The 24,499-nt window shown below is 43.7% G+C and overlaps 1 protein-coding gene across 2 annotated transcripts in view; it reads left to right on the top strand.

Annotated features, from left to right (window-relative positions):
* PTPRN2 (protein tyrosine phosphatase receptor type N2) overlaps positions 1–24,499 on the top strand; it is a 727,688-nt gene that overhangs the window by 143,797 nt on the left and 559,392 nt on the right. The window contains exons 1-2 of one of the 2 annotated variants that reach the window (XM_038559843.1): positions 1,694–1,868; positions 3,735–3,848. The exons of the other annotated variant lie outside the window; for it this stretch is intronic. Of the exons in view, the coding sequence (XP_038415771.1) occupies positions 3,827–3,848 (22 nt within the window). The 5' untranslated portion in view covers positions 1,694–1,868; positions 3,735–3,826. Of the gene's footprint in view, positions 1–1,693; positions 1,869–3,734; positions 3,849–24,499 lie in introns of those variants that run through there. 2 annotated transcript variants of the gene reach the window in all.

Below are 24,499 nucleotides of genomic sequence, written 5' to 3'. Positions count from 1 at the left end.
CTGCAGCCACATCTGCTCAGCTCCCAGTGTCTGCTCTGCCGGAGGGACGTGGGACAGGCGCACCCCCAGAGAGAGGCCTCATGGCGCCCTTCTGGGCAGAGAATGCAGGGCCACAACATAGTGCCTTGCCGCTCGAACAGGGACAGGTCCCACTAGGTGGTCAGGGCAGCAGTGGGATGTTGGATGTCCTGCGGCAGAAACTCTGTGTAGGGAATACAGCCAACAGATGCCTGGAGCAGGGCCTCCTGGGGGGATCTGGACATGTCTTCATCCAAAACCTCAGGCCTGTCTGCTGCCCAGGGACAGTGGCAGCAGCATCAGCAGGTGCAGGAGGGACTCTTCCTTGGGAGACCGAAGATTATGGATTGTGTTCTGTCCTCGGGCCTGCTGTTGGGTATCATCGCTCTGATGGGATAAAGTACCTCTAGTGGTGGCTCCTGTGTGTGCTTTTGGCTCACAGCATTGCTTGTCCCAAGTTCTCCTTTGGTGACTCATCTTGACCTGCTTTGTAGAAACTCCTGTTTTATTTTTCATTGTGCTATTAGATATCTATGACTCTCCCAGCCCCAGTATTGGGACATCGCATTTATAGTGAGTAAAACTGACGTTTAAAATCTTTGGTGGGATTTGCTTCAACGTGGATGGAACTGGAGGGTATTATGCTGAGTGAAGTAAGTCAATCGGAGAAGGACAAACAGTATATGTTCTCATTCATTTGGGGAATATAAATAATAGTGAAAGGGAATATAGGGGAAGGGAGAAGAAATGTGTGGGAAATATCAGAAAGGGAGACAGAACATAGAGACTCCTAACTCTGGGAAACGAACTAGGGGTGGTGGAAGGGGAGGAGGGCGGGGGGTGGGGGTGAGTGGGTGATGGGCACTGAGGGGGACACTTGACGGGATGAGCACTGGGTGTTATTCTGTATGTTGGTAAATTGAACACCAATAAAAACTTAATTTATTAAAAAAAAATATTTGGCTGGGGGACGCCTGGGTGGCTCAGCGGTTTGGCGCCTGCCTTCGGCCCAGGCGTGATCCTGGAGACCTGGGATTGAGTCCCATGTTGGGCTCCCTGCATGGAGCCTGCTTCTCTCTTTCTGCCTCTCTCTCTGCCTGTGTCTCTGCCTCTCTCTCTGTGTCTCTCATGAATAAATAAAATCTTAAAAAAAAAAATCTTTGGTGGGGGTGATAGTACACTCGGATTAAGTGATTTTTGTAAAATTGACTCTTCTTATTGTCCCAGTGGCACCTGTCATTCTGGAAGGTCTAGAGGACTGACATGATCAATTAGACGTAGGTCACTGTGGGCTCTCCCCCGTCCCTCCGGGTTTTGTTCTTGTTTTCCCATGTGTCTCGTCCATACTTCTCGGGCGTGTGCAGGAGTACTCACAAATGTGAAGTCACAGTGAACTTGGTGACTCTTACCTGCATTTTAAATGGTCTTACATTGATTAGTTGAATTGTTATGTTAACCTAAGAGGTAAGGCAAATACCTTTCAATTTGCTCCCTTTCAATTATTGTTGATTTTTTCCGAAGTTCATTGTCCTAGAATCAGAATTTCAGAACTGGGAGGATCCAAAAGATGTCTCAATTCTGTGGTTCCTGACCTGTTCCCATCGCCCACTGCTGTCACTCCAGGCCACCCGTAGGTGAATGTGTTGTGGTGAATAAACTCTCTCTCTCTCTCAGGAGTTTGAGCCTCATAGGAGCTTGCTGTGGCCACAGGTTCTCAGAACTGCTGCCCGGGAGAGCCCAGTCTGTCTGCGTGTTGCCGTCCGTCCTCGTGCACAACCAGGCAGGAGGGGGCTCTTCTTGGTCATGCTGCTGTCGGGCTGTCATGCTGGAATTACTTTTTTAAAAAACTGGTATGAAAAAGGAAATTCCCTAACAGGTGTTTTTGTGTAATTTGTTTTGTTAGCACAAAAGGCTGCTTCCCCTGGTTTGCTTGGGAGGCCCTTTGAGCACCATTGCTGGGCAGGCCTGTTCCTGTTATGGGCCTGGATGTGGGTTCTGCCCTGCTTTGCCTCCTCTGTGCACACTGTGAAGGCACCACGATGTCTTCATGGGAGAGGCTTTACCAAAACCTCTGAACAGCCTTCCCAGAAAGGGGCAGAATGCCTGTCTTGTCTGCCTCGGGTAGGGTGCATGTAGAACATTCTGGATCATGGCAAACATGTCAGGGACAGAGTAGCAGGAATCTTGGTGACCCCACATATTTGATGGAGATGCTTGAAATCAGGACTGGTGTAAAAGGACAGATGTGTCTAATAAACAACTTTGACTGCTCTTCAGTTTTTCTGGGTGATACGCTATTAGGGGCTATAGTGTGTCTCCCTCCAAATTTTACATTTTGAAATCTTCACTCCCAGTACCTCAGAATGTGACCTTATCTGGAAATAGGGTCATTGCAAATACAGTCAGTTAAGATGAGGTCAGTAAGGCAGACCCTGATCCAAATATGACTGATGTCCTTCTGGAAAGGGGCCATTTGGATGCAGAGACAGACACAGAGGGATAACGATATGAGGATACAGGTAGAAACAGCTTACTCTGCACCAAGCAGAGCAGCCTCTCCAGAAAGCAGCCCTGCTGACACCTTGGCTGGGACTTCCAACCTCCAGGACTGGGAGAAATAAATTTCTCCTGTTCTGAGCCCTACTGCCTGGGACTTTGTCATTGCACCCCAGGGAACTAACACCAGCTCTAGCTCTTGAGCTGAGATTTAGCCCCTGGTCTATTTTGGGATGTCAGCTTACCTTCTTGCTTCTCTCCCAGCTGCCTTTGGGTCTCTGACCTCAGATGGTCACCTTTTCTCACTAGCTCCTTGCCTTCCTGTCCTACACCCAGAAAAACTCAGCTTTCCACTTGAGTGGGGAAAAAAATACTCACTTAGTTTTGGTCCAAAAGCATCTCTTTTATTTTTTATTTTTTTGAAAGTCTGTGCAACCATTCTTAAAGTGACAAGAGGAGGCAAAATCAGTGAAGTTCCCTTGGAAGCAGAATTAATGGCCTGACAAGGTTGCCACATCCATCCTGTGGTGTTAGGAGCTAATCTCTGAGAATTTTAAAGTAGATACACACAGAGTCATGTGTTTTGGAAGGAAAGAGAAGTTGCAGATGAGGCTGCAAGGCCAGCCCTGGAATCTCCCCGGCATCCTTTGACACTGGATATGAGGTTGTGTGGGCCTTGAAAACATGGGAGTGGGGAAGCCTGGCTTTTCTTTCAAGTCACAAGCTGTGACGTGGCACCAGGAAAAGGCAGCGGCCACCTGTGTCCTAACACATACTTCATGTCTGGCTGGTGAAGACCTGAAGGCCCCATGCTGGGACCCAGAGGGGAGACCATGGATAATCCACTTAAATGCTGGGTCTTGAGAAAACCCTCAAGTTTGCCTATTTCTTGTTTGGTGAAGGACTCCCCATTTCTTTCTTTTCTTCAATTACTGCAAACCCTGAAATTAACCCAGAATCTGCAGCCATCAAGAGAAGATACTAGTGGGTGGCATACCGTAATTTGATGAAAGGAACACTTCCCCTTCCACACTTTTAAAACTGGAATTTGGACATATCACGTGTTTCATCTCTCCAGTGGCCCATGCATGATCGCATGATGCATGTAGTCTTCTGTATAACAGAGCGTCCACATGTGTGCACGTCCACCTGGCTGGCAGAGATGTGGGGTGGAAGGGGTAAGTTCCCTCTTTCCACCTGTAATTATCTTTCTGCTTCAGATGGCACCTTGGCGCTAGTGCTGCACATGCTGAATACACTTGGAGGGTTGAAATGAAAAAGGCATCCGTCATGATACCCTCCTGGGAAGCTGATGGGATGGAGACTACAACAAGGTAATTGGGTTGCAAGAGGAGCATCTGGTTTTCTGCCTCTTTGCAATAACTGTAGAGGTAGTCAGATGGGAAAGGAATTTGGAGGTGAATAAACAACCGGTGCTCTGAATTATACTCTTGCTCAATCACCTGAAACTTACAGGAGGAAGAATGGGAACTCTGGCATGCTCTACCCCATGTACAGCCTGAGACACAACCAACTGCACTGCTGGCTGGGCTCTCAGACTGGAGGCCAGGCCATCAATCCACTGTGCATGAAGCCTTGGAAAGGAATTTTATCTTTTGTTTTGCATGGTTTTTCAGCCAACCTGAATTTGGCCATGAGATAGTAAGGTGTATCGTAGAAAATGGCACTAATGGCAGGCAGTCACCTGAAGATCGTATTTTAGTTCTCTTGTGAAGGATAATTACTTATTATCTCAGGAAGGACCTTGTACTATAATTATATCTGCAATTACAAGATGTGAAAATTCCAACTAATTTTCTAACAGCCCTACTTGCAAAGTGTCATTGCGAAGACACCCGTGCCTGGGAAGTTCAGGCCCGTTGTTGTTCTCTGTTGGCCCCCATAATGCCGAGGGAGTGGTAGTTTAGGCCAAGTAAGGGGAGATTACAGTTATTACAAGACTGGGGATCGCTAATATCTATCCACAAAACACTAAATCACATAATCTCTAATTACATGCAAATATTGTCTAGGGCTATTCAGTAGTAAGTCTGAGAATCCTTGGAGAAGTCCAAGCTCAGTTGAGGAGATAGTTTTACAAAAAGCAGGCAGAAGGGTTCTGGGAAGATGACAGAGCAGGAAGCACCAGGTAGATGCCTCGTACCTGGACAACAGCTGCACTGGTAACTCTGGAGTCTACTGAAGGCTTGGACTTCCAGGGGAAGCCTTGGACAGTAAATTGGGGTTAATTTTGGTCAGTTTCAGCTAAATTTCAGTTTAGTGCAGGAGCAGCTACCTGTCTCCCACCCTCAGTCCCTGGCAGGCAGCTGTGAACGCATTCTGGAAACATTTGCACGTGGCTTGTGCAAGCCGGGGTGGGTAAAAATGCTTTCAAATACTGAGTGTATGTGTTCTAATGACTGATTCTGCTTCTGATCACAATTCTGCAGATAAGGAGGGGGTGGCCACTCTTGCACCTCCCTCTGTTCCAAGTCCCTCCCCCTGCAGCTTGTGACTTACACGGGATTTAAAGGGCCAGTGCCCCACTTTTACTCCCTTCACCTGTCACTTTTCACCTTTTGAGAGACAGACATTAAGGGCTAGAACATTAGAAAACAAGACATATATGGGGAAAATATATTATACCTTTGGCTGATCCTTGGCACAGAGATAGCCCACAGCAATAAAAAACCCCAAAACTATAACAAAAAAGTAACAAAGTCCAGTGAGTCTTGGGGAAGGAGAACATGATTTCAATAATTACCACATTATTAGATTCAGATGTCCCAGTGTTCAACAACAACAATGATGGCAACAACAAAATCACAAGACATACAAAGAAACAGGAGAGTATGGCCATTTCAAAGGAAAAAAGATAACTTAGCAGAAATTCCCTGAAAAAGGTCTAATGGTAGATCTATTAGATAAAGGATTTAAAGCAACTGTCTTAATGGAAGATGCTTAAAGAACTTAAAGGAAGATGTGGAAAAAAGGAAAATGATGTGTGAACAAAATGGAACTTTCAAAAAGAGATAGAAAACATAAAAAGAAATTATGGAGCTGAAAAGCACAGTAACTGCAGTGAGCATTTTACTATAGGAATTCAAAGGCTGATCTGAACAGCCAGAAGAAAGAAACAGTGATTGTGAAGGCAGGACAATGATAATTACTGAATCTGAGGAACAGCAGGAAAAACATTTGAGGAAGAGTGAACAAGCCTAAGGGACTTGTAAGAATCTAGGGAGACCACTGTGAGAATACCAGTAGAAGACAGAAGGGCAGAGAGAATATCTGAAGAAATAATGGCTTAAAAATCCCTAAATTTGATGAAATACATAAATATAAATGTACAAGGTCAATAAACTCCTAAGTAAGATGAACTCCAAGAAATCCACACTAAGACCCATTATCATCTAACAGTGAAACAACACAAAAAGTGAATCTTGAAAGCAGCAAAAAAAGAAGCAAACTGTTGCATATAAGGGATTGTCAATAAGCCTGTCAGCAAATTTCTCCTCAGAAACTCTAGAGGCCAGAAGACTGTGGGCCCATTTATTCAACATCCTGACTGAAAACAGCTGTCTACCAGATATATTTTTTATTGGAGTTCGATTTGCCAACATATAGCATAACACCCATTGCTCATCCCATCAAGTGCCTCCCTCAGTGCCCGTCACCCAGTCACCCCAACCCCCCCCACTCACCTCCCTTTCCACCACCCCTTGTTCGTTTCCCAGAGCTAGGAGTCTCTCATGTTCTGTCACCCTCACCGATATTTCCTACTCATTTTCTCTCCTTTCCTCTTTAATCCCTTTCACTATTTTTTATATTCCCCGTATGAATGAAACCATGTAATGTTTTTCCTCCTCCGATTGACTTACTTCACTCAGCATCATACCCTCCAGGTTCTATCCATGTTGAAGCAAATGGTGGATATTCATCGTTTCTAATGGCCGAGTAATATTCCATTGTATACAGAGACCACATCTTTATCCATTCATCTGTCGATGGACACCGAGGCTCCTTCCACAGTGTGGCTATTGTGGACATTGCTGCTAGAAACATTGGGGGTGAAGGTGTCTTGGTCTTTCACTGCATCTGTATCTTTGGGGTAAATCCCCAGCAGTGCAATTGCTGGGTCATAGGGTAGCTCTATTTTTAACTCTTTGAGGAACCTCCACACAATTTTCCAGAGTGGCTGCACAGTTCACATTCCCACCAACAGTGCAAGAGGGATCCCCTTTCTCCACATCCTCTCTGACATTTATTGTTTCCTGTCTTGTTAATTTTGACCATTCTCATTGGTGTGAGGTGGTATCTCCTTGTGGTTTTGATTGGTATTTCCCTGATGGCAAGTGATGCTGAGCATTTTCTCATGTGCTTGTTGGCCATGTGTGTGTCTTTGGTGAAATTTCTTTTCATGTCTTTTGTCCATTTCATGACTGGATTGTCTGTTTCTTTGCTGTTGATGTTAATAAGTTATTTATAGATCTTGGATACTAGCCCTTTATCTGATAGGTCATTTGCAAATATCTTCTCCCATTCTGTAGGTTGTCTTTGAGTTTTGTTGACTGTTTATTTTGTTGTGCAGAAGCTTATTCTCTTAAGTCCCAATAGTTTATTTATGCTTTTGTTTCCTTTGCCTTCATAGATGTATCTTACAAGAAGTTGCTGTGGCCAAGTTCAAGGAGGGTGTTGGCTGTGTTCTCCTCTAGGATTTTGATGGATTCTTGTCTCACATTTAGATCTTTCATCCATTTTGAGTTTATCTTTGTGTATGGTGTAAGAGAGTGGTCTAGTTTCATTCTTCTGCATGTGGCTGTCCAATTTTCCCAGCACCATTTATTGAAGAGACTGTCCTTTTTCCAGTGGATAGTCTTTCCTGCTTTGTCGAATATTAGTTGGCCATAGAATTGAGGGCCCATTCCTAGGTTCTCTGTTCTGTTCCATTAATCTATGTGTCTGTTTTTGTGCCAGTACCACACTGTCTTGATGACCACAGCTTTGTAGTATAACCTGAAATCTGGCATTGTGATGCCCCCAGATATGGTTTTCTTTTTCAATATTCCTTAGGCTATTTGGGTCTTTTCTGATTCCACACAAATCTTAACATGATTTGTTCCAACTCTCTGAAGAAAGTCCATGGTATTTTGATAGGGATTGCATTGAACATGTAAATTGCCTTGGGTAGCATTGACATTTTCACAATATTAATTCTGCCAATCCATGAACATAGGAATATTTTTCCATCTCTTTGTGTCTTCCTCAATGTCTTTCAGAACTTTCCTGTAGTTTTTAGGGTATAGATCCTTTACCTCTTTGGTTAGGTTCATTCCTAGGTATCTTATGCTTTTGGGTGCAATTGTAAATGGGATTGACTCCTTAATTTCTCTTTCTTCAGTCTCATTGTTAGTGTATAGAAACGCCACTGTATTGTATTGATTTTGTATCCTGCCACACTGCTGAATGGCTGTATAAGTTCTAGCAATCTTGGGGTGGAGTATATTGGGTTTCCTATGTACAGTATCATGTCATCTGCAGAGGGAGAGTTTGACTTCTTCTTTGCCAATTTGAATGCCTTTAATGTCTTTTTGTTGTCTGATTGCTGAGGCTAGGACTTCTAATACTATGTTGAATAGCAGTGGTGAGAGTGGACATCCTTGTCATGTTCCTGATCTTAGGGGAAAGACTCTCAGTGTTTCCCCATTGGGAGTGATATTTGCTGTGGGCTTTTCATAGATGGCTTTTAAGATGCTGAGGAATGTTCCCTCTATCCCTACACTCTGAAGAATTTTGATCAGGAATGGATACTGTATTTTGTCAAATGCTATCTCTGCATCTATTGAGAGGATCATCTGGTTCTTGTTTTTTTCTCTTGTTGATATGATCTATCACTTTGATTGCATTATGAGTGTTGAACAGCTTTGCATCCCGGGGATAAATCCCACTTGGTTATGGTGAATAATCTTCTTAATGTACTGTTGGATCCTATTGGCTAGTATCTTGTTGAGAATTTTTGCATCTGTGTTCATCAGGGATATTGGTCTGTGATTCTCCTTTTTGGTGGGGTCATTGGTTTTGGAATTAAGGTGATGCTGGCCTCATAGAACGAGTCTGGAAGTACTCCATCTCTTTCTATCTTTCGGAACAGCTTTAGCAGATTAGGTATTGTTTCTTCTTTAAACGTTTGATAGAATTCCCCTGGGAAGCCATCTGGCCCTGGACTCTTGTGTCTTGGAAGGTTTTTGATGACTGCTTCAATTTCCTGCCTGGTTATCGGCCTGTTGAGGTTTTCTATTTCTTCCTGTTCCAGTTTTGGTAGTTTGTGGTTTACCGAAATGCATCCACTTTTTCTAGATTGCCTAATTTATTGGCATATACCTGCTCATAATACGTTTTTAAAGTTGTTTGTATTTCCTTGGTATTGGTTGTGATCTCTCCTTTTTCATTCCTGATTTTATTAATTTGAGTTTTTTCTGTTTAATAAGGCTTGCTAATAGTTTATCTATCTTATTCTTTCAAATAACCGACTCCTGGTTTCGTTGATCTGTTCTACAGTTCTTCTGGTCTCTATTTCATTGAGTTCTGCTCAAATCTTTATTAACTCTCTTCTTCTACTTGGTGTAGGTTTTATTTGCTGTTCTTTCTCCAGTTCCTTTAGGTGTGAGGTTAGCTTGTGTATTTGAGTTTTTCCCAATTTTTTTTGAGGGATGTTTGTATTGCGATTTATTTCCCTCTTAGGACTGCTTTGCTGTATCCCAAAGGTTTTGAATGGTTGTACCTTAATTTTCATTAGTTTCCATGAATCTTTTTAATTCTCATCTAATTTCCTGGTGGACCCATTTATCTTTTAGCAGGATGCTCTTTAACTTCCATGTGTTTGAGTTTCTTCCAAATTTCTTCTTGTGATTGAGTCCTAGTTTCAAAGCATTGTGGTCTGAAAATATGCAGGGGACAACCCCAGTCTTTTGGTATCAGTTGAGACCTGATTTGTGACCCAGTATGTGCTCTGTTCTGGAGAAAGTTCCACATGCACTTGAGAAGAATGTGTATTCAGTTGCATTTGGATGCAAAGTTCTGTAAATATCTGTGAAATCCATCTGTTCCAGTGTTATCATTTAAAGCTCTTGTTTCTTTGGAGATGTTGTACTTAGAACATCTGTCATTTGCAGAAAGTACCGTATTGAAGTCTCTTACTATTAGTGTATTATTATCTAAGTATGTCTTTACTTTGGTTATTAATTGATTGATACACTTGGCAGCTCCCACATTAGGGGCATAAATATTTATGATTTAAATATTTATGATTTATGATTGTTAGGTCTTCTTGTTGGATAGACCTTTTATGTATGATATAGTGTCCCTCTTCTTCTCTTACTACAGTCTTTGGGATAAATTTTAATTTATCTGATATGAGGATGGCTACCCCAGCTTTCTTTTGAGGACCATTTGAATGGTAAATTGTTCTCCAACCTTTCATTTTCAGGCTGGAAGTGTCCTTAGGTCTCAAATGAGTCTCTTGTAGACAGCAAATAGATAGGTCTTGTTTTTTAATCCAGTCTGAAACCTTGTGTCTTTTGATGGGATCATTTAGCCCATTCACATTCAGAGTAACTATTGAAAAATATGAATTTAGTGTCATCATGATACCTATTCAGTCCCTGTTTTTGTAGATTATTTCTTTGGGTTTCCTCTTTCTTTTACAGGGTCCCCCTTAATATTTCTTGCAGAGCTGGTTTGGTGGTCACATATTCTTTCAGTTTCTGCCTATCCTGGAAGCTCTTTATCTCTCCATCTATTCTGAATGAGAGTTTTGCTGTATAGAATATTCTTGGCTGCATGTTCTTCTCATTTAGGACCTGAATATATCCTGCCAGCCCTTTCTGGACTGCCAGGTGTCTGTAGAGAGGTCTGCTGTTAAGCTAATATTTCTCCCCATATAAGTTAGGGATTTCTTGTCTCTTGCTGCTTTCAGTATTTTCTCTATATCTTTGCAATTCGCAAGTTTCACCATTGAATATTGAGGCGTTGAATGGTTTTTATTGATTGGGGGGGTACCTCTCTATCTCCTGGATCTGAATGCCTATTTCCATCCCCAAGTTAGGGAAGTTCTCAGGCATGATTTGTTCAAATACACTTTCTGGTCCTCTGTCCCTTTTAGCGCCCCCTGGAACTCCAATTAAACGTAGATTTTTCCTTCTGAGGCTGTCATTTATTTCCCTTAACTTTTCTTCATGGTCTTTTAATTGTTTTTCTCCTTTTTCCTCACCTTCCTTCCTTGCCGTCAACTTGTGTTCTATGTCGCTCACTCTTTCTTCCACCTCATTAACCCTCGTCATTAGGACCTCCAGTTTGGATTGCATCTCATTTAATTGATTTTTAATTTCTGCCTGATTAGATCTAAATTCTGCAGTCATGAAGTCTCTTGAATCCTTTATGCTTTTTTCCAGAGCCACCAGTAGCTTTTTAACTTGTGCTTCTGAATTGGCTTTCTGACATTGAATTGTAATCCAAATTCTGTAACTCTGTGGCAGAGAGTACTGTTTCTGATTCCTTCTTTTGTGGTAAGTTCTTCCTTCTAGTCATTTTGCTCAGTGCAGAGTGGCTGTATGAGCAGGCTGAGTCATAAATATCAACCATGACCTAAGTAAATTTCACCCTAGATGATTCTGGCGAGGTCAAAGACCAGAAATTGAAAACAAAGATCAGAATGAAATAAAAACAAAAGGACCACTAAAGTGAAAAACAAATTTTAAAACAAAGTAGTAAAAAAATAAAAGGCCAAGAATCCCAAAGAGAAGTAGAAAAAAAAAAAAGAAAAGAGCAAAAAGCAAAAGTAAAGAGGAAGAAAGAGGAGAAAAGAAAAAAAAGTGGGGGTACTGGAAGATGGTAGTGGTGATGAAGTTGTAGTGGAGGGAGAATGTAGTCTACCTTGAGGGGCCCTAGAGGAGGATCCTCTTGGTTCTGAGTATATTATGATGTGTATGTTAGAAGATGCTTATTCCCAAATTTATATAAACCAGAAATACTTGTAGAAAGCCCCAACAGTGACCACCAAAACATAAATGAGATAAAAGAGAGGGGCAGAATGGGAATGAAGAGAGAATATAATCTCACAGAATGAACCAGCATGGTATACCACTTGATTCTGGGTGCATGCTGGTCATGTTTTAGAATGTATTAACTTCCACCATTGTAGAACAAAATGAGGCAGAGAAAACAAACAACACAAAACAAAACAAAAAAAACGTATCTTGGATGTCTCCCCAAGTTAAGGTGAGTATTTTTAAGGGAATCTAGAAGTGGAAAATATATCTAAGACCTGTAATTGTAGAAATATGAAAGTCAAAAAGGAAGAAACTTGTTAGAAGTGGAAACCCTTCTCTCTGTAGCTTTCCAGCTGTCCTCTGTTTAAATCTTAGGTTGAATTCATAGGTGTTCAGGATGGTTTGAAAGTTAGCTAGGTAAGTTGGTGGGGCCAGGTGAGTTGAGGACCCGTAGTCCTCCACCATCTTACCCCCTAAAATCCAGAATTCTATATCCTGCAAAACTTTCCTTCAGAAGTGAGGGGAGTCCTCCACCACCTTGCCCCCTAAAATCCAGAATTCTGTATCCTGCAAAACTTTCCTTCAGAAGGAGGGGACTTTCCCAGGTAAATAAAGGCAGAGGGGGTTCATGACGAATATACCTGCCCTTCAAGATATGCTAAAAGTAATCCTACAAGGTGAAATGCACGCAGACAGCAGACACTAGACAATAACTCTAAGCTGTATGGAGAAATAAAGATCTCAGAAAAGGTAACACATGAGCAGTATAAAAGCTAGTATTTTAACAGTGGTTTGTTTTCTACATAGTCTATTTTATTATTTTATTTTTATTTTTTAAAGATTTTATTTATTTTATTCATGGGAGATGCAGAGAGAGAGAGGCAGAGACACAGGCAGAAGGAGAAGCAGGCTCCATGCAGGGAGCCTGACGTAGGACTTGATCCCTGGTTTCCAGAATCAGGCCCTGGGCTGAAGGTGGCACTAAACCGCTGAGCCACCAGGGCTGCCCATTTTCTACATAGTTTAAGAGACTAATACATTTAATGGAAAAACTCCAATTACCAGTATAAAAGCTAATACCAGTAAAAAGTAATAATTGGTATTACTATAACTTTGGTTTTTAACTCTGAATCTTATTCTCTACATAATTTACACAATGAATGCATTTAAAAATATTTTTTTGGCATATAATATATAAAGATATAATTTTGTGACAGCAGCTGAGAGGGTTGGAAATAGAGCTATAAAGGAGTGGAGTTTTTTTTTAAATTTATTTTTTATTGGTGTTCAATTTACCAACATACAGAATAACACCCAGTGCTCATCCCTTCAAGTGCCCTCCTCAGTGCCCGTCACCCATTCACCCCCACCCCCCGCCCTCACTCCCCTTCCACCACCCCTATTTAGGAGTGGAGTTTTTATATAATATTAAAAGTTAACATATTATAAGTTCAACTTAGAATGCTATAATTCTAGGATCCTAAATGTAATCCCCATGGTATCACAAAGAAGATAGTTCTAGAATATACACAAAAGGAAATTAAGAAATTTAAGCATTTCACTACAAAAAAAAATCAACTAAATGACAGGAATGCAAGACGTGAGGGACAAAGAGCTATAGGTCACATAAGACAAATAGTATAATCACAGAAAGAAATACCTCCTTTTCAGCCATTACTTTAAATATAAATGTATTAAACTCTCCAGTCAAAAGACAGAGAATGGCAGAATGGATAAAAACACATGATCCATCCGTATGATATCTACAAGAGACTCACTTGAATCCAAAGACACAAATGGGTTGAAAGAGAAAGGGTGCAAAATTAGTTTCAACGCAAGCAGTAATCAAAGGAGAGCAAGGGTGCCTATGTTTATTTCAGGGAAATTAGGCTTTAAATAAAAAGTTTACAAGAGACAAGGAAGAACATTGTATGTTAAGAAAAGTTTCAATAAAGCAATAAGATACAACAAGTATAAACATGCACCTAACGACAGACCATCAAAATCTACAAAGCAAAAGCTGACAGAGTTGAAGGGAGAAAGTGGAACAGTAGTTGTTAGACTTCAATACCCCACTCACAGTAATAGATAGAAAAAAGCAGAAAGAAAATGAATAAGGAAACAGAGGACTTCAATACACTATAAACTAACCAGATCTAACAGACATTTTATAGAACCCTCCACCCAACAGGTACACACATCCTCTTCTCAAGTGTGTATGGGACATTTTCCAGACCATACGTTAGACCAGTTAGGTCTCAATCAATTTTAAAAGATAGGTATTATATAAAGTATCTCCTCCAGCCACAACAGGATGGAGCCAATCACAGTGGAAAATTCACAATATCGTGGAAATTAAACCATATACTTTTAAACAACCAATGGTTCAAAGAGGAAATCACAAAGGAAATTAGAAAATACTTAGAGAATGAAAACAAAACCACAACTTACCAAAACTTATGGGACACAGTGAAAGTAGTGCTAAGGGGGAAATTTATAGGTACAAATTGTTACATTAAAAAAGAAGGATAGGGATCCCTGGGTGGCGCAGCAGTTTAGCGCCTGCCTTTGGCCCAGGGCGCAATCCTGGAGACCCGGGATCGAATCCCACGTCGGGCTCCCGGTGCATGGAGCCTGCTTCTCCCTCTGCCTATGTCTCTGCCTCTCTCTCTCTCTCTCTCTCTCTCTCTCTCTCTCTGTGACTATCATAAAAAAAAGGATATCAACAACCTAACTTTATAACTAGGGAACCAGTAAAAGTGTACACTAAAAGCTAGCAGAAAGAAGGAAATAATAAATATTAGGGCAGAGGTGAGTGTAACAATAGAGACAATCAATGAAATCAAGTTTATTCTTTAAGAAGATGAACAAAATTGACAAACCTTTAGCCAGATGGACTAAGAAGAGGGAAGACCAAATTACCAAAATCAGAAATGAAAATGGCTGATTCTACAGAAATGAAAAGGATCAAGATGATTCTATGAATAATTATATGCCAAGATGTTGGATAATCTAGATGAAATGGACAGATTCCTACAAACACAAAACCTACAAAGACTAAATCTCAAAGAAATAGAAAATCTGATTAGACTTTTAAGTAGAAAGGAGGTTGAGCCAGTAGTAAAAATCTCCCAATAAAGAAAAGCCTCAGACCTGACAGCTTCAGTGGTGAAGTCTACAAGCACTAATGTCAGTTCTCTCAAACTTCTCCAAAAAAATCGAAGAGGAGGGAATACTTCTAACTTATTCTGCAAGGTCATTGTAGTCCTAATACCAGAGCAAAAGATACTAGGAAAGAAAGCTATAAACCAGTCTTCCTTAGGAACCTTGATGCAAAAATGCTGGCAAACTGAATTCTACAGCATTCACAGGGATTTATTCCTGGAATGCAAGGGTGGTTCAACATGGGAAGCTCAGTGTATTATTCCACCACATTCACAGGGATTTATTCCTGGAATGCAAGGGTGCTTCAACATGGGAAGCTCAATCGGTGTATTATTCCACCACATGAACAGAATGAAGGGAGAGAAACGTCACATGGTCATCTCACTTGATGCAGAAAAAGCATTTGGCAAAATTCAAAAACATTTCATGATAAAAACAGTCAACAAAATTTGGTTGACTCTTGAACAGCATAGATGTGAGCTGCCTTGCTCCACTTATATGCAGATATTTTGGACAAATACAGTTTCATACTGTAGGTGTATTTTTTCCTCCTTATGATTATTCTCAGTAACACTTTATGTGAGAATAAAGTGTATAGCATGTAAAATATGTGTCAAATGATTGTGTTATCAGTGAGGCTTCTGGTCAAAAGTAGGAAATTAGTAAAGCTTTTGGGGAATTAGTAGTTTTACTCATTTTTCAACTGTGTGGGGAGTTGGTGCCCCTAACCCCCATGTTGTTCAAGAGTCATCTACCTCCACATAATGAAAGCCATATAGAAAAATCCACAGCAAACATAATACTCGATGGTGAAAGGCTGGAAGCTTTTCCTTTAAGATCAGGTGCCTACTTTCATCACTTTTATCTGGCATAGCACTAGAAATCTGGTCAGAGCAATTAAGAAAGAGAAATAAAAGGCATCCATATATAAATCTGTATGATCTAAAGACTCTCTTAAAGAAAGTGTTAGATCTAATAAATGAATTCAGCAAAGTAGCAGGATACAAAAGCATACAAAAAACAGTTTCATTTCTCACATAAGCAATGAATAATCTGAAAAGGAAAATTTATTTTTTTAATTTTTAAAATTATTTATTTACTCATGAGAGACACAGAGAGAGACAGAGACACAGGCAGAGGGAGAAGTAGGCTCTCTGCAGGGAGCCCGATGTGAGACTCGATCCCAGGACCTCGGGATCACGACCTGAGCCGAAGCAGAACACTCAACTGCTGAGCCACCCAGGCATCCCTGAAAAGGAAAATTTAAAAACCAATTCCATTTACAGTAGCATCAAAAAGAATAACATACTTAGGAATTAACCAAAGAGGTGAAGACTTGTACAATGAAAACTATAAAACATTGCTGAAAGACATTAAAATAGGAGATATAAATAAATGAAAATATATCTCATGTTCATGAATTGGAGACAATATTGTTAAAATGCCAATTACCCAAAGTGATCTATAGACTCAATATGATTCCTATCAAAATCCCAATGACGTTTTTTGCAGAAATAGAAAAATTTGACCTAAAATTCAAATGACATTTCAAGGTATTCTGTATAGCTAAACAATCCTGAAAAAGGACTAAAACTGGAAGACTCCTACTTCCTGATTTCAAAAGTTTGTGGTAATCAAAACAGTTGTAGTATCAGCATAACGATAGATATATAATATAGACCAGTGGAACAGAATAGGGAGCCCCAAAATAAACCCTCATATGTATGGTCAAATGATTTTTGACAAGGCACAAGGAGCATTCAGTGGGAGAAAGGACAGTCTTTTCAACAGGTGAAATCTGAAAACTAAATATCCAGATGAAAAAGAATGAAGTTAGGACCTTTGCTTAACCCCACATACAAAAATTAATTCCAGATGGATCTAAGACCTAAATGTAAGGCCTAAAACAATGAAACTCTTGGAAATAAACAAAAATCTACATAAGTAGATTTAATAATAAATAAATAATCAAAGGCATAGGTGACAAAAGAAAAAATAGACAAATTATGCTTCGTGAAAATTTTCAAAAATTGTGCATTAAAGGACACTGTCCACAGGGTAAAAAGGTAACCTACAGAATGGGAGAAAATATTTGAAAACCCTAGGCGATGAGGGGTTAATACCTAGAATATGCAGAGAACCTCTACAACTCAACAACAACAACAACCCAATTCAAAAGTGGGTAAAGGACTTGAGTACACATTTCTACAAAGAAGATATACGAAATGGCCAAAAAAGCACATGCAAGTCTACTCAACACCACTAATTATCAGGAAATGCAAATCAAAACTGCACTGAGGTACCACGTCATACCCATTAGGGTGGCCACTCTCAACAAAAGAGAAAACAGCAGTACTGGCAAGAACGTGCATTGTCAATGGGAACGTCCCACCTTTGGTGCAGCTGCCTTGTGAAATAGTGGACATTGCTCAAAAAGTTAAACCTACAATGACCAGCTGTTTCACTTCTAGGTTTGTACTCTAGAGAATGGAAAGCAGGGTGTTGAAGAGGTATCGGTATACCTTCGTTTGCAGCAGCATTATTCATAACAGCTAAAATGCAGCAGCATTTTGCAGCAGCATTATTCATAACAGCTATAATGTATATTATATATATATACATAACCCTAGTGTCCAGTGATGGATGAGCGGATGAGCCAAATATGGTATATCCATACAAGAGTATTTTTTGGTCTTAAAAAGGAAGCAAATCTTGATGCTTGCTGCCACATGGATAAACCTTGACGTTATGCTCATGAACTCAGCCAGTCACGAGAAGACCGATTCTGTGTGATTTCGCTTCTGTGAGGTACCCGGAGAAGTTGAGACCATAAAGACGGGAAGTAGGATGGTATCCCTAGGGGTTGGGTTGGGGGAAGAATGGGAGGTCAGTATTTAACAGGTGTAGCGTTTCAGTGTAAGAGGCTGAGAGGTGTTACGGGCATGGATGGTGGTGATGGTTGCCCAGCAGTGTGAATTGTTTAATACCTGTGAACTGGACACATGGAAGTGGTTAAGGTGGAGCATTTTACGTTGTGGGTATTATGCCACCATAAAGGCAGGAAAAACAAACAACTGAATCGATGATATCATTATAACGTACTGAGATATGCAGGTTTTGAGAATGGATTTTGATGAATTGCAAAGGCAACCAGGCCGTTAGGGTGGAATTGATTTATTTGCATAATCTGATACAAGAACCATAGGTAAAATGGTCCTAAATGATCTTGAGTGGCTGGTCATTCATTAGCAGACATGTGTGGGTGGAGGGAGAGCATGAATGAGAATAATGAGTCCTAATGACTGCATTGATCCAACTGGAACTGGCTGATAAGGCGTGCCCATCAGTTAGCATCCCTGCCCACTCCCTCTCCTACCAGGCAGTGAAGCCTGACTTGAAGCCGGTGATGACTTATTTGAAGGTCGTGAGGAGCCTTAAAAGGGACGAGCTGGTCGGTGCCTTGCATCCCCAGCGGTAGGATGGGATTAATAAGACGGATCTCCAGCGGTAGCGTGAGGCCCACCTGTGGCCCGGTTATCCCTGAGGCAGAGGGGAGTGAGCTTGCCCACATGTGCCTGGCGCTGCCCCAGCACACATGGGGGTCCTCTGCGACAGGAAGCTGGGGTGGGAAGACCTGATCAGAAGCCACAGGTCTGAATTTCTGTGGTTTGGGACACGGCCTCGGCTACCTGGCCTCTGGTCCGCAGCCTGGTGCGGGCAGGGCCTCGGGGAGCAAATGTGGTGTGCCTGGGGTTGCCTGGACACCCTGCGCATGTCCCTTGCCGGCCCCTGGGACTCCGGGCCATCTCGAGTGTCCTGCGCTTCCTGCGCTCACCTCTGCTGCCCTCAGGTTTACCTGTAGTGGGCACTCCTCTGTGGCCTTGCCAATGTGCTTCTCCCTGCCATAGACGGGTGGCCCCTCTGGTCCCGCTCAGGGCCCTGGTTAGGCCAAGCTCCATATGGAGAATGGAACGAAGAGCTGGGGGAGCTGGAACCTGGGTGCAGATGCCCTCGGGGTTCGGGGTGCTGTCCTCATGTGTGCACATCGGGGGAGTTCTGTGGGGCTGGTGGCTGTGACAACGGAGGGCCTGGCAGCTGGGAGGGCTCTGAGGTCAAGATGGGTAGTTACCCCCACCTCAAGTAGAGGCGGCCTGTAGACTCATGGACGTGGGGGGCAGGCAGGTGGTGGGGACCATCTGACCATCTGACCTCTGAAGTTTGAGCAGTGTGTCTGTACTCCAGAGCTTCCGGGCTTCCGTTGGGCCTGCAGGTTGCACGGTGTCCTGTCCCAAGTACACTGGCTCCGTGAGCCCTGGAACAGGCTGGTGCCAGCGGCAGGGACACCGCACTGGGTGGCGTCCTTGCACTCGGTGGCCTGCAGCATTTGGCTCCATGCCACCACCTCCTGTGTCTGTGCTGTCGGGCCTCCCCTCCACCAGTGCTTTGGGGTGGCCACTATACGGGAGCACTGGGCACTGCAGGTGCTCCCCAGGGGCCGGGCCAGGGTTTGGGGTGGTGGTGAGGTGCTGCGGGGCTCAGGGTGCCAGGGGGTGGGGTACAACCATGTGCAGGCTGCTGTGCAGCCCAGCAGTGGGCCGGGTCCTAGGTGCCCGCCCGTGGCCAGGTGGGCCCAGGCACCCGGAGTGGGGGAAGCAGGTGTGGTGAGAACCACGTGCATGCCCCCCTCCCCTCCTCGTCCCTCCCCACTCTGTCCCTGGAGCGGGGGGGGGGGGGGGGCGGGGGGAGGGCAGGGCTTTGTTCCCACAGCTGTGAACGGGTCCCTAATTTACAGGTACCTACTTTAGCGAGGACCTTATTGCTCTTATTTTAACTTGGGAGGAGTTCATGGCCTTTCTCCTGAGGGTGACTGTGTGTCTGTTCCTCCGCACTGAGCGCTCCTGAGAGGAGCAATGTCCCTTGGATCCTGTGGGCCCGGGGCCCCAGGACCTGGAGCATGTCCACTGTGGGCCACACCATGCATCGCAACCATCAGCGCCTGGCTTGGGCCTCCCGGTGGTCACTCATGTCCCACTTGGCCTCCCCTTTCCTTCATACCTGCCTCTGTTCCCTGCTGCCTCTTGCTGCTGCTCCATGCTCTTCTTTGTCACACCGTGTTTGCTCTGTGCCCATCTGTCCCTGCCCCCAGGGCAGCCTCGGTCCACACTGGAGCTGTCCGGTCCATGCCATGGCAGCCATAGAACCAGTTGTGGGAGCTGCAGGGATGATAGCGGGTCTCCGGTGAAGCCTGGAACGGTGTTGCAGCGACGCTCCCAAGGCCACCAGCCAGTTAGCCTCAGGAGATTCATGATGCGGTCCTGTGAATTTTGGGGAAGGATTTAATTTATTCCAGCAATTATCAACCGAGCCCCTGTCACGGAAGATACCGGGATTCACAGGGTGCCATGGCATCATGTGCTGTCTCCAGGTGTGCGTCCTCCTGAGTGCCTCCTAGACCCTCATTCTAGCCTCTGCAAACTGGCCAGAGTGGAGGGTGTGGGGTTTCCCCCGATGGGGCAGTGTGGGCATGGTCCTGGGTGGCCTGTGTTTTCTGCGCGATGCCCCCTGTCCTTGAGCAAATATGCATGGGCCGAGCCCCCAGGTGGGCCTACTGAGGGTGGCCCCGAGGTCCACGCGTCCGAGACACGAAGAAGCCAGGTCAGCCCGGGCGCCTGGTCCTGTGAGGACAGTGGTCAGCACTCTCCCCAGGTTGGGCTCCAGATTCCTCCAGGTCCCGTTGGCACTGCTTTTGGAGTGAGGGCCGCTGTGCAGACTCCCTGTCCTGCAGCTCAGCCTCATGTGCTGTGCCTCTCTCATGCCCTCCTCTCCTGGGCTCCAAGCACATCCTTCCCCAGGCATCTGGCTGTATGGCAGGTATGCCCGGATGGGAACGGCCTGCAAGGTGTGCTTCATGCCCCAGTTCTGCAGTCCTAGGTGCACCCAGGGTCCCTGCACATCCCATCAGTACAGGCACCGGGCCTTCCACCACCTGCCTCCTGCCGGCCACGTCAGGCCACGACTTAGAGATCATTTTCTCCATTAAAATACATTGAGGTGTTTTGCTAAACACGAATTTTTCCATAAGAATTTACTCTTGGCTTTGTGCCAGTACCACACTGTCTTGATGACCACAGCTTTGTAGTACAACCTGAAATCTGGCATTGTGATGCCCCCAGATATGGTTTTCTTTTTTAAAATTCCCCTGGCTATTCGGGGTCTTTTGTGATTCCACACAAATCTTAAAATAATTTGTTCTAACTCTCTGAAGAAAGTCCATGGTATTTTGATAGGGATTGCATTAAACGTGTAAATTGCCCTGGGTAACATTGACATTTTCACAATATTAATTCTGCCAATCCATGAGCATGGAATATTTTTCCATCTCTTTGTGTCTTCCTCAATTTCTTTCAGAAGTGTTCTATAGTTTTGAGGGTATAGATCCTTTACATCTTTGGTTAGGTTTATTCCTAGGTATCTTATGCTTTTGGGTGCAATTGTAAATGGGATTGACTCCTTAATTTCTCTTTCTTCAGTCTCATTGTTAGTGTATAGAAATGCCACTGATTTCTGGGCATTGATTTTGTATCCTGCCACGCTACCGAATTGCTGTATGAGTTCTAGCAATCTTGGGGTGGAGACTTTTGGGTTTTCTATGTAGAGTATCATGTCATCGGCGAAGAGGGAGAGTTTGACTTCTTCTTTGCCAATTTGAATTCCTTTAATGTCTTTTTGTTGTCTGATTGCTGAGGCTAGGACTTCCAGTACTATCTTGAATACAGTGGTGAGAGTGGACATCCCTGTCTTGTTCCTGATCTTAGGAGAAAGGCTCCCAGTGCTTCCCCACTGAGAATGATACTTGCTGTGGGCTTTTCGTAGATGGCTTTTAAGATGTCGAGGAATGTTCCCTCTATCCCTACACTCTGAAGAGTTTTGATCAGGAATGGATGCTGTATTTTGTCAAATGCTTTCTCTGCATCCAATGAGAGGATCATATGGTTCTTGGTTTTTCTCTTGCTGATATGATGAATCACATGGAATATTACTCAGCTATTAGAAATGGACAAATACCCACCATTTGCTTCAACGTGGATGGAACTGGAGGGTATTATGCTGAGTGAAGTAAGTCAGTCGGAGAAGGACAAACATTATATGTTCTCATTCATTTGGGGAATATAAATAATAGTGAAAGGGAATATAAGGGAAGGGAGAAGAAATGTGTGGGAAATATCAGAAAGGGAGACAGAACGTAAAGACTGCTAACTCTGGGAAACGAACTAGGGGTGGTAGAAGGGGAGGAGGGCGGGGGGTGGGAGTGAATGGGTGACGGGCACTGGGTGTTATTCTGTATGTTAGTAAATTGAACACCAATAAAAAAAAAAAAAAAAAAAGAATTTACTCTTGGCTGTTAAACTGGCATTTTCTCCCCCTACTTGTGATAACAACGGCTCTATAGAAGAACGCGTTTGTGACTGTGATGTGGCGCATCAGGACCTACAGCGTCACGTGGGCCCCAGGGACACCCTGGGCCGTGACCTGCCCCCTGCGAGTGCTCCCGTCACCACCCTCAGCCTCTGCTCCCCAAGGACCCAGGTGCTTCCCTTGTGGCAGCAGAACAGGAAAGAGGCTCTAGTCCGTGAAAGGTTCCTCAGCACCAGGGGATGGGATGCCACAGAAATGAAACAGAAGAGGACTGAGGTCTCTGGTCTGCACCTTTCTGTGCCCCACGGGATGGAGCTTGGCCTGCCCGACTGGTCGGGCTCCCAAGAAGCGGTGAGGACCTTGTGAGTTTGGGCAGCCTTGGGCCACCTAGAGTCCCTGCCAGCCGCAGCACTGACCCTGGTTCCTGCTCCCACCTCCCCCATTCCCTGTTCTGCCGCCTGTCATGCAGTATGTGCAGAAGCCACCCCTCTGTGATGCACACAGCAGGATGGAGTGCGTACAGAGGGGTCCAGCTTCACTGCTTGCTCGGCTCTGGCTCAGAGGGTGAATATCCTAAATCGGGGTATTTTCCCAGGATCTGGGGGAGGGGAGCCACTGGAATGGGGGTGATTGCTGGATTGGCGTTTGAAGTGCTCACCCTGCTGCACCCTGCCTGCGTTTGTGGCTGGGGGTTGCCACCTCGTCTGGTGGCCTGTGACTGGTGAGGTGTGTCCCAGCAGCTAGAGAGATGCCGCTTGTGATAGGAGATGGGGAGCTTGTGAGGACAGTGTTTCCAGTTATTCTTCAATTTGGTATTAATTGAAACCAGACATCAGAGGTTAATGTAGTTTTGTTGTTTTTATTAGATTTGCATTGACTTGGCCCATGGGACATTATGTCAAGACAGCTTTGAATCTCAGAGAAATGGACTTGAGAGATCATAAAGTGATCCTATTGATTTTTATGGTTGTTATTTTGTTGTGATATGAAGAAATTTTCCTGGGAGGGTTTTGAGGTGTCGTATGTCTGATAAACACAACAATACACCAGAATAAAAACAAAACCAAAAATCTGTGCAAACCTGAAGTAGGGAGATAATAGGAAAACATGTTGTTTTCTGTCCAAATAAAGTAGCATATGAGTTCATGCTCCTTTTAAAAATGTGATGGATTGATGAATTGGTCCAAAGGTGACCAAGATAGTGGCTTCAGGAGGAATATTAATCACTTGTGTTTTTTACTTTGGGAAAAACACATGAAATTGGGGGGAACTGTTTGGCTTTTTTGTTTTTGTTTTTTGTTTTTTTTTTAGAGATTTTATTTATTTACTCATGAGAGGCACAGAGAGAGGCAGTGGGAGAAACAGGCGCCCTGCGGGGAGCCCAATGTGGGACTTGATCCCAGGACACAGGATCATGCCCTGAGCCAAAGGCAGACACTCAACCACTGAGCCACCCAGGTATCCTGAACTGTTTGTTAAATAGAATGTTTAAAGGTTAAGTTTTGGGCTGTCGGAGCAAAAGATACATTTTTAGGATGTTTTCCCTTCTGGCCCTTTGCTTTCTGGAGTATTTCCATGAAAAAACCTATCACACTACCAACTCTACTTAACTACCTGAAATGAAGGGAAGTACAGGTGCAATGCAGATGTGGTTTTATTTTTAATCAGATGTGTTATAATCAAAGCAGATTTTTAATATTACAGATAGTTTGAAATACTGGTCTGACAGGTACTGATGCCTCAATCTCATCCCGTCAGGGCATCCCCCCACCATCCCCATACTGTATCTTCCCCTCATTATGATCCTTTGACATTGCTCCCTGGTGGGATTAAAAGTTTGCAGGACTAACTGCCTCACTTGCTGCCCCTCTTGCCACAGGAGCCCCAACTAGTGGCCAAGGGAGGATGGTCGGGTATAAACGGAGTGTGATTACCCCTTGGTGGGATGGTTCTGATGTGCATGCTCACAGATTCTCCATGGGGTAATTATGCTCCGGGCACCCACAGTGATTGCTGGCTGGACAGCACATTCATTATTGGAAGCCTGACCTTTCTTGTCTCCCTTCCCCAGTGTGGTAATTTCTTATCCTGCTTCCAGGGAAATGGAAACAAGGACAAAAGTTTGCCCATCGAAAGAGCTTAATGTGATTGCCTGTAATGATACCACTATCACCAATTCTCCAGGCACACACAGTTCCCAACTGGCTTCTTCTTGCCTCCGTATTAAATATCAGTAGGGAGCCCGGGATCATCAGACACTTACAGAACGCCTATGATAAAAGATAGGAGCCTCCCAGAAAACACAGAGAAGACGAAATGGCCAGACTGTGGAAACCAAGCAAACAAATAAGATATTT

Source organism: Canis lupus, chromosome 16 (genome assembly GCF_011100685.1).
Source record: "Canis lupus familiaris isolate Mischka breed German Shepherd chromosome 16, alternate assembly UU_Cfam_GSD_1.0, whole genome shotgun sequence".
Classification (NCBI taxonomy): domain Eukaryota; kingdom Metazoa; phylum Chordata; class Mammalia; order Carnivora; family Canidae; genus Canis; species Canis lupus.
Note: the sequence above shows the minus strand (reverse complement) of the source record. Positions and strands in the feature narration are given on the sequence as shown.